The 17,988-nt window shown below is 49.1% G+C and overlaps 1 protein-coding gene and 1 non-coding gene across 6 annotated transcripts in view; both read left to right on the top strand.

The window, feature by feature from the left end:
- The first annotated feature begins 6,711 nt into the window (after positions 1-6,711).
- On the top strand, positions 6,712-6,818 carry LOC114108930 (U6 spliceosomal RNA). Its single transcript, XR_003585656.1, has one exon. It is a non-coding gene; the product is annotated as a U6 spliceosomal RNA (small nuclear RNA).
- A 5,875-nt stretch (positions 6,819-12,693) lies between these two features.
- Positions 12,694-17,988, top strand: part of ASCC2 (activating signal cointegrator 1 complex subunit 2) — a 36,216-nt gene continuing 30,921 nt past the window's right edge. For 3 of the 5 annotated variants that reach the window (XM_027956747.2, XM_027956746.2, XM_027956743.2), the window contains exons 1-2: positions 12,694-12,794; positions 17,471-17,568. In XM_027956747.2, the coding sequence (XP_027812548.1) occupies positions 17,488-17,568 (81 nt within the window). In that variant the 5' untranslated portion in view covers positions 12,694-12,794; positions 17,471-17,487. Of the gene's footprint in view, positions 12,795-14,986; positions 15,022-17,470; positions 17,569-17,988 lie in introns of those variants that run through there. The other 2 variants (XM_027956744.2, XM_042234816.2) reach the window with 2 other exon arrangements.

Raw genomic sequence — 17,988 nt, 5'->3', positions numbered from 1 at the left:
ATGGAGGAGAAGAGTTTTGGTCCTAGGGTAATCGAATGTTTGGCTTTGGAGAGATATTCCCAGCAAGTTTTCCAAAGTGGTTGCTATTTTCAACTTACTTACCAGTGTGTGAGAGAGTCCCAGTAGAAGTATAAAATTTTATACGTCACTGAATTCTGTTTGAAATTTTATTCTTTCTTTATTGGCCGTGCTGGGTCTTTGCTGCTGTGCGGACTTTTCTCCAGTTGCGGCGAGAAGGGCCCGCTCTCCAGTCCTGGTGTGTGCGCTTCTCGTTGCAGTGCTTTCTCTTGTTGCGGAGTCCTGTCTCAAAGGGCGCAAGAGCTTCAGTAGTTGTGGGACGAGGGCTCAGCAGTCGCAGTTCCAGGGCTCTAGAGCGCAAGCCCAATGGTTGTGACGCACAGGTTTCGTTTCTCCACGGCATGTGGGATCTTCCTGGACCAGGGATCAAACCTGTGTCTCCTGCATCAGCAGGCGGATTCTTCACCACTGAGCCACTAAGGGAGTCCCTGTATGTCACTAGATTCTAAAAAGTGATGGCATGCAAGTCAGCTGAGATCTGTCCGCGCTTCAGAATCCTCATTTCAAAGTGTTTTCTGGTTCCGATCCAGAAGTGGAGAAAGCACCTAAAAGAGTCTCAAAGGCTGTTGGACAGGAAGGTGACGTCACTTGTCAGGAAGTTTAGTAGCTAGAATTGTCATCTCCTTGGGTGACTTTGAGTCAGTCACCACTCTGGATGTCTCTGGAAGTGAAGCAGATGGATGGGACCATTTCTAAAGTTTCTTTTCGCTTCAAAGGCAGTGATTCCAAGATGAAAAAATGTTGATGCTGTAATGTTTAGTGAAAAGGCAGAAATAGAATGCTCTGTGTCTGGGGAAAGTATACTTGCCCAAAGGCATAGCCTGGAGAAAAATATACAATGCTTATATTGTTAGGTTGTTGCATATTTATTTTTCTGTTTTTAACAGTATTTTAAAATTTTTGCAGCTGTATGGGTTTTTTAATATTCATCTATACAAATATATGTGACATATTAACAGTACTTGACAATATTATTAATATCTCATATTAATACATGAATTGTTTTTCTCCTTTTAGATATTACATAAGACCTGAGGCTTTATTCCCTCTGAATAAACTCTAGACTCAAATTTATTAGACACTTTGAAGTCTCATCATATTTATTTAACAAATACTTACTGAGCACCTTCTCTGTGCCAGGCACAGGGCTTGGCCCTAGGGAATGAACAGGGATGAACTAGAGATGGTCTTTAATATCTAGGAATTTACCACCTGCTGCAGGAACAAGCCCGTAAACAAATGGGAACCGGGCAATGTGCTAAGGTTTATTTTAGGCAACTTGTGAGCTTACCTCTCTCACTAGGTTTGGGCAAGTAAGGAAAGCTTCCTGGAGGAGAGGACCCTCAGCTGACACCTGAAAGATGATTTAAAGTAAGCCAGGTAATAGGGAAACAGAAGCGGGGGCCAGCTGGAGCATAGGCGTGGGAGCATCACGGAGTGGCAGGAGTCTCGGTGGTGAGAGGTCATGGGACACAGTGAGATAAGGGTGAAGAGGCTTGAATTTTCCACAGGGGTCCTTGAACTGCCAGGGGAAGTGTCTGAAAAATATGAAGCCAAAATACCGTCCCTGGCGGTCCAGTAGTTAGGATTCCGTGCTCTCACTGCTGGGGCCAGTTCGATCCCTGCTTTGCTTGGAGAACTAGGATCTCACAAGTCTTGCAATGCAGCCAAAAAAAAAAAAAGAGAGAGAGAGAGAGAGAGAGAAGCCAAGGAGTGACACAATCAGATGGGGGCTAACCTGTAACTATTCAGCCCTGTCCCCAGGTCCCCGGGACACCTGACCATAAGCTGAGATATCGCCAGATGTGGATAAACTGGGCTGCCTCTGTGCCCTGCCGGCATTGCTCTGGGTTTTGGTCAGGGAGCTAGAAGACTTGTCAAAAAGCAAGTCGTACGGGGCCTGTGGGCCTTTTTGACAACCAAGAGCAAGGTTTGAGCCCTGGAGGCGTGGCTGAGGGTCCCGCCGTGAGGGATGCACAGTAGGTGTGCGGGTGGTGGCCAGAAGGGTGAGAGAATGAGGAATTCATCCCAACAGAGTCGGAGAGTGTCAGCGGGCGTCAGTGGAGGAAACCAGGCCCAGGGAGCAGGGAGCAGAGACCCACTGTGGCGTGTTGTCTATAGCCAGGGGAGACAGCAGGCAGGCTGCTAGAGGAAAGGAGACAGCCCTTTCCCAGGGTCCCTCTCACGATCTCTGCAAAGGCTCCTCTATGCCTTGTACTGGCGGGCCGCCTCAGCTGAGCACTCAGTCCCCAGTGGAGCTGAGCGCATGTCCGTCAGAATCACAGGGTGCAGCTAGAAGCAGGGCAGCCTTCCCAGTTTGGCTGACGATATCTTGATCAAGTTCTCAAGCCTGCGGTCAGCCCCTGACAGCTTCTCTGGGCAGGGGTTCATCTTGGGCAGCTCCTGCACCTGCCTGCCCACCCAGGGCACAGCAGCTGGCAGACCACAGCCTCCTGCCAAGAAAGGCCTGGAACTCACTAGGTCTCAAGAGGCTTGACTTTCAGCCTCGAGAGCAGTGTCCTCTGAGCACGGCCCCCGATCAACAGATGGCAGGCCAATTTAAAGATACAAAAACTTGCTTTCATTTTCACATGCTGTCTAAAAAAGTATAAAGACTTACAGTACATCTCAGACTAACTAAAATCTTTATCCTGGGTTCCCCCAAGATAGAGTCTGATATAAAGGCTTCTGTATGGAAAGTTTATAAAGGAGCAGGATCCAGGGGGAGGTGGGCCAAGGGTGAACCTGATATGGGTGATTCACGACTCCTTGGGATTGTCAGAGACACCTTAGGAAATATATCTGGGAAGCAATCCCTCTGAGGAATTAAGGGGGAAGTATCTGATCATCAGCTCTGAGTCCCATTGGTCAAGGATTGCCTTGCAAGCACTAATATTCCACACTTCCTGGTTACACGGGGTGACTACTGGGCCTGACAGGTAACCCGTCCCTGGCGGCACAGGGAGAGGTGGGGCACTGTCAACTCTCACCCGAGACTACCTAGTGCTGGTTGGAATAAAAGGTCAGATCTGGGACTTCATTGGTGGAATCCGCCTGCCTGTGCAGGAGACACTGGTTTGATCCTTGGTCTGGGAAGATCCCACGTGCCTAGGAGCGACTAAGCCTGTGCATCTCAGCTGCTGAAGCCTGAAGCACCTAGAGCCTGTGCTCCACGACAAGAGAAGCCACCACAGTGAGAAGCCCGCACGCTACAAATAGAGAGTAGCCCCTGCTCGCTGCAACTAGAGAAAGTCACGTGCAGCAGATAAGACCCAGCACAACCAAAAATTAACTTAAGTATTTTTAAAAAGGGTGAACTCTGTGTAACCAAAGTGGTACACAGAAGTGTCTGATACGCTCTATAGACATTCTAACATGCCCCTGTCCACCCCCATGGCCCTCTCTTGACCTCATGCAATGGACATCTTTCATTCTTGCCTGCCTAGCATCCATTTCTAACCTAGTTGTTGCACCCCTCTTTGGGCATTAGGAAACCAAGCTTCCCCCAATTTCAGTCCCTGTAGTTGGGTGAGACTGACTTCCCCTCCCTCCCTGTGCCCTCAACTCCAAGGGTTGGCCAAGTCCCAGATCCAACCAATCAGCTAATCTGTTCCCCCATCCACTAGAATGACCGGTTCTGGAAGGTTCCCTGGATCGGGTTGGTACAAGATCTTCATTTCTTCATTTGGATATCTCCACAGCCATATATTAATACTAGGAAAGGTGATTCCATTCCAAGTTTCCGGCTTGGGACGTGACGGGCTTATACCAACCAGCACACACAGTCTACTGGATGTAGATGCTAATTTCAGAGTATGCTTGTGACCTAAGTGGCCCGGCCAGGCTGGATCTCAGGACTGCGGCTTGGAATGCAGAAACAGATGTGCCCTTTCAGATGGGAAGTGTATAAGAAGGCCCGGGACTTCCCTGGCAGTCCAGTGTCTGGGACTCTGTGCTTCCACTGCAGGGGTCAGGGGTTTGATTCTTAAGAGGGGAACTAAGATCCCACAAGCCACGTGTTTTTGCCAATTGAAAAAAAAAAAACGGGTCGTGATGCTGATGACTGCTGCAAGTCTTCCTAGGGTGCAAAGGTGAACCCATATCAAAAGAAGTCCTCACAGCACATGGCAGAGCAAAAAGCCGGACAGAACTGGTCCCTGAGAATGAGGACACGGGTGAGCTGTGGAATCAACTGAACCTGAAAATCAGCCTCCTTCTGGGATTCCAGTTATAGGAACCAGTCACTCCTCTTCACTGCTCAAGTCTGGCTAAGGTGGATGTTCTGTTCCCTGCAGCTGGACACAGTCCTGAGACCCAGCGGTGGCAGTGGTTTAGTCACTTCAGTCGTGTCCGACTCTCTGTGACCCTCTGGACTGTAGCCCACCAGGCTCTTCTGTCTGTGAGACTGCCCAGGCAAGAACACTGGAGGGAGTTGCCATTTCTGTCTCCAGGGGATCTTCCCAACCCAGGGATCAAACCTGCGTCTCCTGCATTGCAGGCAGATTCTTTACTGACTGAGCCAGCTGGGAAACACTCAACCGAGACCCGGACTCAGGCGTGAAAGAGAACTGTCAGTTCTTGAAACAGTAAAGTCCCAGGGTGGAGACAAACTGAACAAGTGGAGACTTCACACCTGTCATCTCGTTTGACCATCATATTTCATCCTGGTAACTATCATCAGGATCCCCACTGAGTACATTAAAAAAAAAAAAAAAAGACTCAAGTAAAAGCTCTAACTTAAAGCAGTGGCTTTTTAGTGGGAGCAGTTTTGCTCCCCAGGGGACACTTAATGACTAGAGACTCTTTAGTTGCCACAACTGGGGGCAGGGGGAGATATGCACTGGCATCTAGTGGGCAGAGGCCAGGAATGCCGCGCCACAGCCTACAATGCACACAAGGGTCCGCAACAGAGAAGTCTCTGGGCCAAAATATCAACAGGGCTGAGGTTGAGAAATCCTGCTTGATTAACCGAGGGCTACCTAGGTGCTAGACTCAGAATCAAATCTAAGGGGCTGCACCAAATGCAGCCGGGCCCACCGTGGACACGCAGTGCAGCCCAGCCCGGGAACCTGTCAGGTTCGCCACAGGGAAGACACGGGAGTTCGAGGGGCCTGAGAGCCAGAGGCGAGTGGAGCCCAGCCACTTCCGAGGGCACCGTGAGCTTGTACCAGCTTCGGTCAGATGCGTTCCAGGGCGAGCCCCTTGCAGATTCCTGCATAATTTCTTGGCCCTGGTGGCCTGTGCTTCAGGGGACCTGGGGAGGTCTGTGGCTCCATGCCCAGGGTCCCAACTCCATTTCTACCTGTTTGTCTGGCATTTGCTGTACAAAATTGGAAATTAATAATTCATCTCACAGGATGAATAATTCAACAGAGGGGACAAAGGGTTGCCGGCAATGGTTGGCATCACAGAAACAGACTGTATTGCCTTCAAAGGGGAGAAGGAAAGGGAGATTCTACAGCCAAGCTGGTGTTTGGACCCAGGTGACTCTGATGCTAGACAACTGAAATGAGCCCTCCTGGGGGGTGTGTGGAGTGATGAGGACAATGGGGCTCCCAGAAGGGAATTTGGGATCCTATCCTTCTCCCTCCATCACTTCCAGCCTCTTAAACCTTTATGGCTCATTACAGCCCACCTTCATTGGCACCTATTCCAGGAAACCTTCCATGATACCCTCAACCAACTGAAGCAAAAATGCATTTCTCTCTGATCCCATGTGTTAGTTACTTAGCCCTGACCTCTACTAACCTCACAGTCTCTCACTAAACCGTCTTTCTGCTGCCAGAGATTCTAGAGCTGTGGAATGGGTTTTCTAGTGTGAAGGGAAGAAGAGGTTCAACAGAGAGCTAGTGTGACTGACTCTTAGCATTTCAGGATTGTGCTCATTTGAGGTTCAGATAAAACCTGGCAGCCCTTCTACTGAAAAAAAAAAAAAAAAACTCCCCAATATATCCACAGATATTTCAGGGGATGCAGAGGTCCTGGAGCCCCTTTGCTGACTCCGGTTGAGAATTCCTGCCTCACAAGGAGCCTTCCCTGAAGGAGGGGCTATAATTGTCCAGAGTGTGGAACACAGCAGAGTCCCCCAGCCTTGCAGTGCCTTGAAATGCCCATGTCCCACATGCCAAGGTATTTGAAGAGAGTGAATAATCAACAAGGAGCTATTAGATGCTTGCATGTGACACTGGGCAAGTCACTGCCCATCTCTGGGCCACAGTTTGTTTACTTGGCATTAGAAGAGTCAGTCTAGATTATCTTGGTGCTCTGATTCAATCATTTATCAAACAAATATTTATTAAATGTTATTAGGTGCCAGGTACCTAGCTGAGAACTGGGAATAAGGTTAACGAACAAATAGATGAGGTTCCTAACTTGTCAAGACACATAGTCTAATGAGGAGTCACTGATTAAATGATCACACACAAAAATAAAAGGTGATGAGTTGTGATCAGTGCTACACAGGGGGAAGTGCAGGGAGCTAGGTAGGAGTGTATATGTTGAGGGAATGATTAGAACTTGGAGAAAGAAGAGATGAAGACTTCACCTTGATGAGGAGAGCATCGGGGGTAGTTCAGCATGGATAGGGCCCTGAAGTGTGAGGTGGCCGGGGCACTTAAGGACTTAGAAGATCAGGTACTCACTTCGGCAGCACGTATACTAAAATTGAAACCATACAGAGAAAGTCAGCCTGGCCCCTGTGCAGGGATGACGTGCAAATTCATGAAGTGCTCCGTATTTTTGGCAGATGTACACTATTGATGGGCTTCCCATGTGGCTCAGTGGTAAAGAATCCTCCTGCCATTGCAAGAGACTCAGGAGACGAGGGTTCAATCCCTGAGCTGAGAAGATCCCCCTGGAGGAGGAAATGGCAACCCACTCCAGTATTCTTGCCCCTGGGAAATCCCATGAACAGAGGAGCCTGGTGGGCTGCAGTCCATGGGGTGGCAGGCCCTGGAGTAGGCAAAGAGGAGGATGACTGAGCACGCATGGGTTCATACTGTTGATAGTCTGTATGAAATAGATAACTAATGAGAGCCTACTGTATAGCTCAGAGAACTATGCCGAAAAATGCTCTGTGGTGACCTACGGGGGAAAGAAATCCAAAAAAAGAGGGTATGTTATATAAATATATATACATATATGACTTACTATGCTATACGGTAGAAATTAACACAATATTATAAAGCAGCTATATGCCAATAAAAATTTGAAAAAAAAAGAAATTAGAAGCTCAGAATGGGTTCATTCTAAAGTCTGCTGGGGACTATGCAGGACTATGTTTACTTACTCAAGGGAGTAAACATCCAGGAACACAAGAAGGCAGAGTCCCTCTCTTTTCATGATAGCCAAGGCATATCTTCCAGTAACTTCTTTTGATGCTCTCCCAAGGAAAGCTAAAGAGCTGGCACTATTTCACTGCATTGAAACTTCAGGTTTACTGGTTAAAAACGTCAAGTACTAAACTTTCCCATCACCAGTGTTACTGAAGGTGTCTTTTGAAAGCCCTTCATATCTTACGTTAAAAGTATGAGATGCTACCAAATAAAAAATGTTTAATTTTATTTATTTATTTTTTTGGCTATGCCATGGCATATGTGCCATGAGTCAAACCTGTGCCCTTGCAGTGGAAGCATGGAGTCCTAACCACTGGGTGGCCAGAGAACCCCCCCAAAAAAAACATTTAATCTTAAAGCGAAGCAAAAATCCCCCGGCCCAGCCCTCGCTGCAATTTAAACTATGTTCCAGCTCGAGAGGAATTATTCTACCTCCTGGTTCCGTGGCTCCATGGCCCCACACTGATGATTACCGAAAGCCTGGGAGCACCAACTGCCACTCTGACGGGTGGTCTGAGAGCAGTGTCGCCGAGCTGCACGGGACAGACAGAGCTACCCTTTCATCTCCCTGGGTGGAGCTTTCGGCTGGAGCCAGCACGGAGGCTTCAGTTCTGGGGCCCCTTCTGCCCCCCGCCAGCTGACATCTCTGGGCAAATCTCATGCCCTCTCTGGGCCTCAATTTCCTTATCCGCCAAAGGAGAGATTGGGACTCCGTGTTTGATAAGATTCTTTTCTTTGACTCGGGAATTCTCTGCCCTCTTCTTTCTAAAAGGCATGAACCGGGACATTTTCAAACTTGTTTCCAACAACTATTCATAGGCCAGTGACAGAAGGCGAGATAACCACCACTATCTGTAAATTATAATGAGTAGATAATTAGCTGCCTTCAAATTAAGGCTCCCTTCTTGGAAGCCAGGAGGCTTAGTTTTTTAAGTTGTTTATCATTATCATCCTTTAATGCTGTTTTCTCACCACAACCCAGAGGGAAAGGGAAGAATGACAAGCAGATGTTTTGTTATTAGGGGCCCTGGGGGATGATCTGATACTTCCACTGCTGTGATCATTCTCCAGATTCCTCTTGAGTCAGCAGAAGCTTTGATGAACTCGACAGAGGGCAGGGGGATCGGACAGACACGGCCTATTGAGAGAAAGCCTGGCTTAACAGAAGGCTGCTGGGGACAGCAGTTCCTGGCCGGTGACAGCGTGGATTATGAAATTCATATTTTTATGTAACACTTTGCAAAGAGATTTCATTGCCGTTGTTTCATTTTCTCATGAGGATTCTTTGCCACTGCCTGAGTTCAAACCACTACCATCTTCCACACAAGTCTCTCTCATTGCACAGTCTCCCTAGCTGTTGCAGTTGCTTATAAAAACAGCCATCAAAAATCCATAGAAAGTAGATTAGTGGTTGTCTGTGGTGGTGCAATGGTAAAGAAAGAGCCTGCCAATGCAGGAGACTTGGGTTCAATCCCTGGGTGGGGAAGATTCCACCGGGGAAAGAAATGGCAACCCACTCCAATATTCTCACCTGAGAAATCCCATGGACACAGGAGCCTGGCAAGCTACAGTCCATAGGGTCACAAAGAGTTGCACATGGCTTAGCAACTAAACAACAGTGGATGGAGAGGAGGACTAGTTCTTCTCGCCCTTGAATCAAAGCTGGCCTTGCAACTTGCTTTGACCAATGCAATGTGGAAGAGGTGATCTTGTATCAGACCCTATATATGACTGAAGTCATGGCGTGTGACTTCTAAGGCTAGACCACAGAGGCATAGGTGCTTCTACTTTGATCTCTTGGATTACTCCTTCTGAAGGAAGCCAGGGACCACGGTGCAGGGATATTCAAGCAGCCCTGTGGAGAGCAACCGTGGCTTCTTGCCAACAGTCGGTACCAACTTGCCAGCCCTATGAGTGGATCACCTGACAGTGGATTCTCCAGCTGTGATCAAGGCTTCAGGGGAGCGCAGTCCCAGCTGACATCCGACTGCATCTTCAGGAGAAACCCCGAGCCAGATCCACCCAGCTGAGTCACTTTGGAATCCTTAACCCGCAGAAACCATGTCAGAGTTTTGGGGCAATTCGTTGCACAACAGTAGGTAACTAATGCAGTGGTTCACCCTTCAAATCTGGGTAAAGAGTCACTCCTACTCCACGTGGACTGAGCTGGGAAGCGTGGTTCTCTGAGGGAAATGGAGTAGGACTCTACGGTCCTTCTCCCCTATCCTCATCCTGCCTTTTTGTCTGTGGAAAAACTTTAGCCAAAGAATGTTCAATGGGAGATGAGAAAGAAAACTATCAAAGGAGTCCAAATAATGATAGTTTAGTCAGTAAGCATCGTCAAGGACCTCTAATTCCTTCTCAAGGGCTATAGATAATATTCTGAATCATCCTAGGAGCTGTCTTATAGATAAACGATGACCAGACTGCAGCCAACAATAAACGGCCACAATTCTGAGAACTGGCCTCAAGGGAATGGGAACAAACTGACCATGGGACTGCAGATTAACTGTACCTCAAATAATCAAGGTGACGCCAGTCTGACCACTGATGACCACATCCAGGACGACTGTCAGAGCTGACTGCTGTCTCTGTGTATAGCCCCCACCCCTGTCTGTAAAAGCTCTTGCCCCTGCTTGTCAGCGGGGGAGTCAGCCTTTGGACGGAATCTGTCCCCTCCCCACCCTGCTGCCTCACTGGTGTTGCTGTTTTAGTCGCTCAGTCATGTCTGACTCTTTTGAGGCCCCATGGACTGTAGCGCACCAGGCTCCTCTATCTGTGGGATTTCCCAGGCAAGAATACTGGAGTGAGTTGCCATTTCCTTCTCCAAGGGATCTTCCCCACCCAGGGATCAAATCCGGGTCTCCTGCACTGGAAGGTGAATTCTTTACTGCTGAGCCACCAGGGAAGCTCACCCACTCTGCCCCAATGCTGACATCCAAAATAAAACAAACTTTATTTTGCTTTATTTTTCCTTTCCACCAACCTGGCCTCTCTATTGGCTTTTGAGCAGTGAGCAGCCAGACCCCAATTTAGTGACATGAGGAGTGGTCAAGCTGCTGTTAGTGGGAGAATAGAGGAAATGAACATTGTGCAGGCCACGCAACAGCTCACATCAACAATGGTCCTCTGCAAACACAAGCTGGTTGGAGGGTTGAAGCACAAAGGCAATACTGATTCATTTTAGGTGACTCAGAGCATCTGGGCCGAGTGGGACTCAGACCCAGATATTCCAGTGCTGATTTTCTAGCTCCAATACCGACAGTATTTCTCTTTATTTATTCCTAGACTTGACTGATTCTAAGCACCACAGACACTTGCCTCCATTGCCAATCCAAATAATTGCCATTAAATTAAGTTAGTTGTGGTTGTGTTTCTTTTAATATAGAAAACAGAGACCACCCCCCCACACACAATTCCTCCATACTTGTGTGTAACTGGTACATAGTTTGAGGCTTCTCCTGTTAACGTGGTTTTTAATTCCATTTCACTTGGACATATGACAAGGATGTCTCCTTTGGAATCTCACATTTCTCATTAATCTCTTCTGGAAAACGAGAGAAAACAAAGATGAAATAAACATGAGGGTTAACATTTCAATGGAAGGGCTTCCCTGGTGGTCTACTGGTTAAGAATCTGCTTGCTGGTGCAGGAGACACCGGTTTAATTCCCCGTCTGGGAAGATTCCACAAGCCACGGAGCACCTAAGCTCATGCGCCATAGCTACTGAGCCTGTGTGCCCGAAAGCCCTTCCTCTCCAACAAGAGAAACCAACCACGATGAGAAGCCTGAGCACCGCAACGAAGAGTAGCCCTCGCATGCTGCAACCAGGACCCAGAACAGCCAAAAACAAACAAAGACATTTTTTAAAACCACTCCAGTGGATAGGGAGCTTCCTTCCTTCCTCTCTCTGTTTCTCTTTTTTATTTTCTTCCTTCCTTTCTCTCCACTAAGCACCTACTTTCTCTCTGAGCACCTACTATGTGCTTGGCATTGTCTGTACTATCTCATTTAGCCTCCAAATGATGAAGTGGGTATCAATGATCCCCTTTTGACAGATGAGGAAACTGAGACACGTTAGAAGTCAGGTGTCTTGTTGGAACTTTTTGTCTTCTATAAGTCATGCTGTGCTGTGCAACCTACTCCAATACTCTTGCCTGAAAAATCCCATGGACGGAGGAGCCTGGTGGGCTGCAGTCCATGGGGTCGTGAAGAGTCGGACATGACTGAGCGACTTCCTTTTCACTTTCATGCATTGGAGAAGGCAATGGCAACCCACTCTAGTGTTCTTGCCTGGAGAATCCCAGGGACGGGGGCCTGGTGGGCTGCCATCTATGGGGTCGCACAGAGTTGGACACAACTGAAGTGACTTAGCAGCAGCTGTGTTTAATCGTGTCTGACTCTGTGACCCCATGGATGGTAGCCACCAGGCTCCTCTGGGATTCTCCAGGCAAGAATACTGGAGTGGGTTGCCATGCCCTCCTCCAGGGAATATTCCTTACCCAAGTCTCCCGCATCGCAGGAGGGTTCTTTACTGACCGAGCCACCAGGGAAGCCCAAGAATACTGGGGTGGGTGGTCCAACCCTTCTCCAGAGGATCTTCTCCACACAGGAACTGAACCTGGGTCTCCTGCATTGCAGGCAGATTCTTTACCAGCTGAGCTACCAGGGAAGCCCATAGTCAAGTTAATTAGCTTTAAAACTTCAGTGACATTAATACCACCGGAAATAATGAAACCAATCCATACATTTCTGCCAGAAGTCCTACTTTAAGCTTTATCTGTACCAAAGACTGCCACGTGTGTTCTTACAATCAACCACTAAATTACAAATTAAATTGCCTGTGTGATGCCATCAACTGCGTGTGATGCCAGAGGGAAAAAAAACAGACCAACCAGGACGTTTTTTTTCTGTCCCTTTTAGATCACTGGATAACAAGTTTACCTGAAAAAACTGATGTCAATAAAAGAATGCATCCCCTGTCCCGACACAGTTTATAGCATTTAGCTGCAGAATTCCTCCTGGACTTGAGGAACCCAGGTAGCACACTTGGTTTTTCCAAGAGGTGCAACCACACCTGTTCTCCGCCCACCTCCCACCATCTCTGCTAAAGCATCAAGGGTGCTAGGAGCGGAAAGTGTGGGTACAGCCACTCCTGTACCTAGGGGAGGCGGAGTCTTGGGTTGGGGGCGTGGCCCCGGGCCCGGCTTCTCGGCGGCAGTTGGCTCCGGGGGCGGGGTCGGGCCGAGGCTTCCTGTCTGCGCCTGCGGAATAGCTGTTTGACCCCGGAAGTGCCTGCGCTCTGGGAGCTGTCACCGTGGACCGTGGCGGCGGCGGCGGCGGCGGCTGCGGCGGCACATCGCCGGCATAGGAGCCGCCAAGGTGAGTGCGTGGCTGATCCTTGCGGATGTGGGGCATCGGACCTGGGAGGGGCTTCAGCCGTTCCTCACGCGGCCTCGGGCTTCCCGCCTCGATGGCAGGGCCAAGGTTTAGACTGCCCCAGGGGCCATGAATCGCCCCGTTCCTCCTATCTCTCCACCCCGACCCGGAGTCAGGCCGTCAGAATTTAGGATTCGAGGATCGGCCCCAGAATGACCTTGGCCTTGGGCAAGACGCTGCCCTCCTACCCTCACCTCGAGCTTCAGTTTCCTCGGGGTTCATTCATTCGTTCAACAAATGTTATGTCCAGCGCCTCCTACGTGGGCACAGATCTAGCTAGGCACTGGAGATATAAACAGAGCAACAGAGGAAGTTCCTGCCCTCATAGAGCTTACAGTCTAGTGGGCGGGGACAGTCGACGACAAAGAAATGCACTAGGTAATTAAAGATATGCCTGCAACCGGAGGAGTGAATACTTTAGACAGGGCAATCTTGTACGATCCCTGAGGAGGGTAATACTGAAGCGAGACCAGAAGGGTTAAGACAGAGAGACTGAGACAGGAGTAGCCTTCGGGATGCTCCTAGGCCTTCTTGCACTTACTCCAAGCTCCCCTTCAAAAGAAAGCCCTTTCCTAAATTTTTAACTTTTGCTGCCCTGCTTGACACTGAGGATCCACTGTGGGGTGGGGCACAGATATTGTCATGATCATTTACCTTGTCATTTTTAGAGTCCAGTTACTGCCTAGTTAATTTCTACTCATACTGTAGACGAAAACTCAAATTTTCCTTGACATCCTCTCTCTGTCGAGTCAGTTCTCTTTGTTAAATGCTGTCATAGCCTCATGGGCCTTGCCTGCAAAGCATACTCACAGTATTGAATTTTCCTTGCTCATGTGGCTGTTTGGTTCATATCTGTCTTGTTAACCATCAAGACCCTAAACTCTGTGAAGGGCAGAATCTGGTCTGTTATTTGCCCGCCTTAGGATTCTCCAGGCTTCAGTGCCTGGCACATAGTAGGTACTCAAAAACTATTTGAAGGGACAAGTAAGGTTATTAACAGTTTTTGCTGTCCAGTAGTTCATAGAAGGTCTCTCCCACCACCAGGCTGTTACCTTCTCTTTCTGATTATGTCTCTCCTCTCCTTACATGACTCCTCACTTTGTCAGATGAAAAGCCAAAATCTTTAGCACAGCATTTGAGGCTCCTTTTAAAGTGGCTCTATCTTTTCTAGCCAACCTCTTCTCTCCACTTCTTGTGTTTTCAGCCACACCAAGTGTCTCCCTCATCCTTCAAAGCCACAGGCTCTGAGCCTTTGCTCATGCTTGCTCTTTGCTTAGAATGTTCTTCCTTTCCATCTTTTTCTCCTGTCCTTCAACAGCCAGGTTGTAGGTCACCTTTTCTGTGACATTCTTCCTTTCTGTGCTGTGCTCGTCTTGGAAATTTCCAGTTACAGCTCTAACGACACGGATTAATAGTCATTTACATGCCTAGGTCCCAGAAGATATTCAGTATTTGCTGAGTAATTGAGGAAGCCCAGATGCTCGGCTTATGATTGGGACTTGAGTAATAATAACAAGTGAACTTTACTGGGGGCTTCCTTGGTGGCTCAGTGGTAAAGAACCCGCCTGCAGGAGACAGGAGACATGGCTTCGAACCCTGGGTTGGGAAGATCCCCTGAAGAAGGAAATGGCAACCCACTCCAGTATTCTTGCCTGGGAAATCCCATGGACAGAGGAGCCTGGCAGGCTATGGTCCATGGGGTCACAAAAGAGTCAGACATGACTTAGTGACTAAACAACAAACTTGACCGACTGCTTATTATGTGCCAAGTACTGTGCTGACCACTTAGTATTGGTTACTTCTCATGTCAACCCTGAGGGATTATGAGATTATGTACTGTTCTCATCCCGATTTTACAGATGAGGAGATCGGAGCGTAAAGAAGTTAAGGAACTGCTCAGGTCTCAACATGGGTAGGATGGAGCCAAGACCTGAACCCAGGCTGTGGAACTATAAACTTCTCTTTTGACCATCATACCAGCCTGAGTCTAAACTGCCCTTACAGGCTCTGTGCTGTAGGAGTAGATTTCCTCTAAAAGCAGGTTGCTGTCTGTACCTATCTAGACCTGGACTCTGGGAACTAGAAGTTTAAGTGTGGAGAGCCGCCTCCTCCTTATGACTCTTTCCCCATCCTAGGTCCCCACACTGGGCACTCCTCCAGTCTTCGGAAGGTGAGCATGGAAAGGCCTGGGCTTCATTTAGACTTTGGCACTGGTGAGCTGAGCACTGATGTTTCCAGCTGTCCTCCCAGCATCTCTCAGGGATTAGGAAAGGAGTATTTTTAGCATACTCAACATCAGAGACCCAGGTGCCAAGGCACAAGAGCTGGGTTTCAGTTTCAACTTGGCTACTCAGGTATTTGCCCGAGCAAATCAGGGCCCCTCTTTGGACATCTGAGCATAATAATCCTTGTCGCTCTTAACTGGGCTATTGTGAAAGGCTAGTAAGATAGTAGCTCAATTAGAAATCATGTATTGACTCAATGGACATGAGTTTGAGCAAACTCCGGCAGATAGTGAAGGACGGGGAAGCCTGGTGTGCTCCAGTCAATGGGGTCACAAAGGGTCAGACACGACTGAGCGACTGAACAGCAACGACAAATATACAGCAGATGGTGTTATCTACATTTCGCAGAGGGGAAAGGTGAAAGCTCAGTCACAGGGACCACGTGTCTGATCCACTGTCCATGGAGACCCTAGTGCTAGCGTGGGTCTCGTGGACTGGGCAGACTAGACGAGGGACTAGTTCCTTCTCTTTCCATCCCGTGTGAAGATGGGTATCTTCAGTCTTTAAAGTAGCCCCTGAACCAAGGTTCCTTGTGCGTCAAGCTGCTTCTACCTCCTTACCTTCGTTCCTGCCGTTTCCTCCACCTGGGACACCCTTCTTCCCAGTCTCCACTAGCAAGACTCAACTCAAGCTCTCCTGAGCCTTTAGGCGCTCCTCTAGAAATGCTCTCCCTATAGCCACAAGCCCCTGCCCCCAGCTCAACTGCCCTAGACTCAGCACAGCAAATGGTTAAGAGCCAGCCTGCTTCATCAGCCACTAACTCTGAGACCTAGGGGAAATTTTTTTTATCTTCTCTGAGCCTCTGCTTCCTCACTGGTTGAGTGTTAGTTGCTTAATCACGTCTGACTCTTTGCAATCCCATGGAGTGTAACCCGCCAGGCTCCTCTGTCCATGGGATTCTCTAGGCAAGAATACTGGAGTGGGTTGCCATTCCCTTTTCCAGGGGATCTTCTCAATCCAGGGACCGAACCAGGGTCTCCTTCACTGCAGGCAGATTCTTTACTGTCTGAGCCACTAGGGAAGCTCATTGGTGAAATGAAGGTAATGAGATTAATAGCACCAACCCTGGACTTGCTACAAGCATTCGTACACATGAAGCCAGTTAGGGTGTCTACAAGCGAGTGCATGCTAAGACAGTGGCCCAGAAGAGCAGCAGCACCTGAGAGGCATGTTCCTGCTGCTCTTATTGTCATCATCATTACTGCGTTGGAGCTCCCACAGAGCAGAGACCAGGCATTTTCAGTCTGTCTTTGTAACACTAGGGCCTGGCCTGGATCTGAGAGCCAGGACCACAGTGTCTCATGGCTGGCCGTGTCCCTCAGCACCTCAGGGAGGGCTCAGGAGGTGACGGTTTCCTCATCCTACCCTCCATACATCTTCATGTCATCATTGAGGTGTGCCAGCCTTTTGTGGCATGTCTTCTTAAGAGCCCAGAGTCACTTCTGTTCCATGATTCAGCCAATATGCACATCCCTCCTGTGGATCAGGCCAAGTGGCATTGAGAAATGAGTGTTGGACCGGAAGGCAGGAGACGTGGGGTCTGCCCCTCACTGACTCTGCAGCCCGTTTGGGCCTCTCTAAGAGAGGAGGTCACTCTGGCAGGTTTCCGTGAATTCTCTGTGAAAACCTTCTGGCCCTTCTGTTTATCCATATCCTTCTTCCCTGAAGCCTAGAAGGTTTGTAAAATCTTAACACCCTCTGCAAGGGAGGAAAGTCCCATGGCTTCAAACCCCACCCCCACCCCCCGCCAAATCTGGTTAAAATGGTGAGAAAAGTATCATCATATTCAGCTGTTCGTGAGCTATTTCATGAAGACACCTCTGGACCAGGCCTGTGCTGGTCACAGCAAAGGTAGCAAGAGGAGACCCCAGGCACAGGCTCCGCAGAGCTCACAGGCCAAGGAGGGCATGGAGCTGGGGCCGTGAGAAAGATAATCTAGCTACTTTTAACCAGTGCTTCACGACTTGGGTGGGAACTGGAGAGGGATCTGCAGCCCACTCCAGGACTCTCACCTGGAGAACCCTATAGCAGGGGAGCGCGGTAGCTGCAGTCCCCGGGGTCGCAAGCGTGGGACGCGACTTCGTGACCAAACCACCACCGTATCAGGTGTCACCTGGGGAGTGTTTCCCTCCTCAGCTGAGAACTGCCACTTTGGGCAAAAAAGCCACTGGTCTTCGTGAGTAGTTGTGAGAACCAGGCCTTTGAGGCCCGCCAGGAGCCCCCTGAGGCTAGAGGTTGAAGCTTCTCTCCTGGCTCTGGGGTGAGCCCCAGAGCAGGCCCCTGCCCCCGGAGCCTCTGGGTCTGCTCTCTTCTTCCCATCCGTATTTCTTTCAGGAGGGCCACACAGCACAATGCCCGCCTTGCCCCTGGACCAACTCCAGATTACCCACGAGGACCTGAAGACAGGAAAGCTGAGGACTTCGCCTGCGCTGGTGAGCCAGTGCCTTGAGGCTGTTCAGCCCGATATTGATATTATTGAACTTGCAATCTCAGAAGCAAAAAAGTAAATTCCTTCTTTATCGGTTCTATGGTTCTACAAATGACCTGAGGGCCACAGTCTACGTTTCAGGAGCCAGGATGCTGTTAGGTCTTTCCAGGCCCCAGTGCAGGAGTTTTCTTTCCCAGCAGTAGCTTGAGTTTGAGTGGTATTTTCCATGTCACCACCCCATACCTTCCCTGCAAAGCATTTCATTTTGAATCAAAGTCTGATGGCAGTTCTGACTCAGCCTGAGCTGGCTGGGTAGCGGGGCTGGCCCAAGGCCGGATCTGGGGATTGGACCCTGCAGGAGGTGCTCAGATTTCAGATGGGCCTTTTTCAGAGCTGTCCCAGCTGTGGTCTACTTAGCGGTGGG

The sequence above is a fragment of the Ovis aries genome, chromosome 17, assembly GCF_016772045.2.
Source record: "Ovis aries strain OAR_USU_Benz2616 breed Rambouillet chromosome 17, ARS-UI_Ramb_v3.0, whole genome shotgun sequence".
Lineage (NCBI taxonomy): Eukaryota > Metazoa > Chordata > Mammalia > Artiodactyla > Bovidae > Ovis > Ovis aries.
This window is presented reverse-complemented; position numbering and strand designations above follow the sequence as displayed.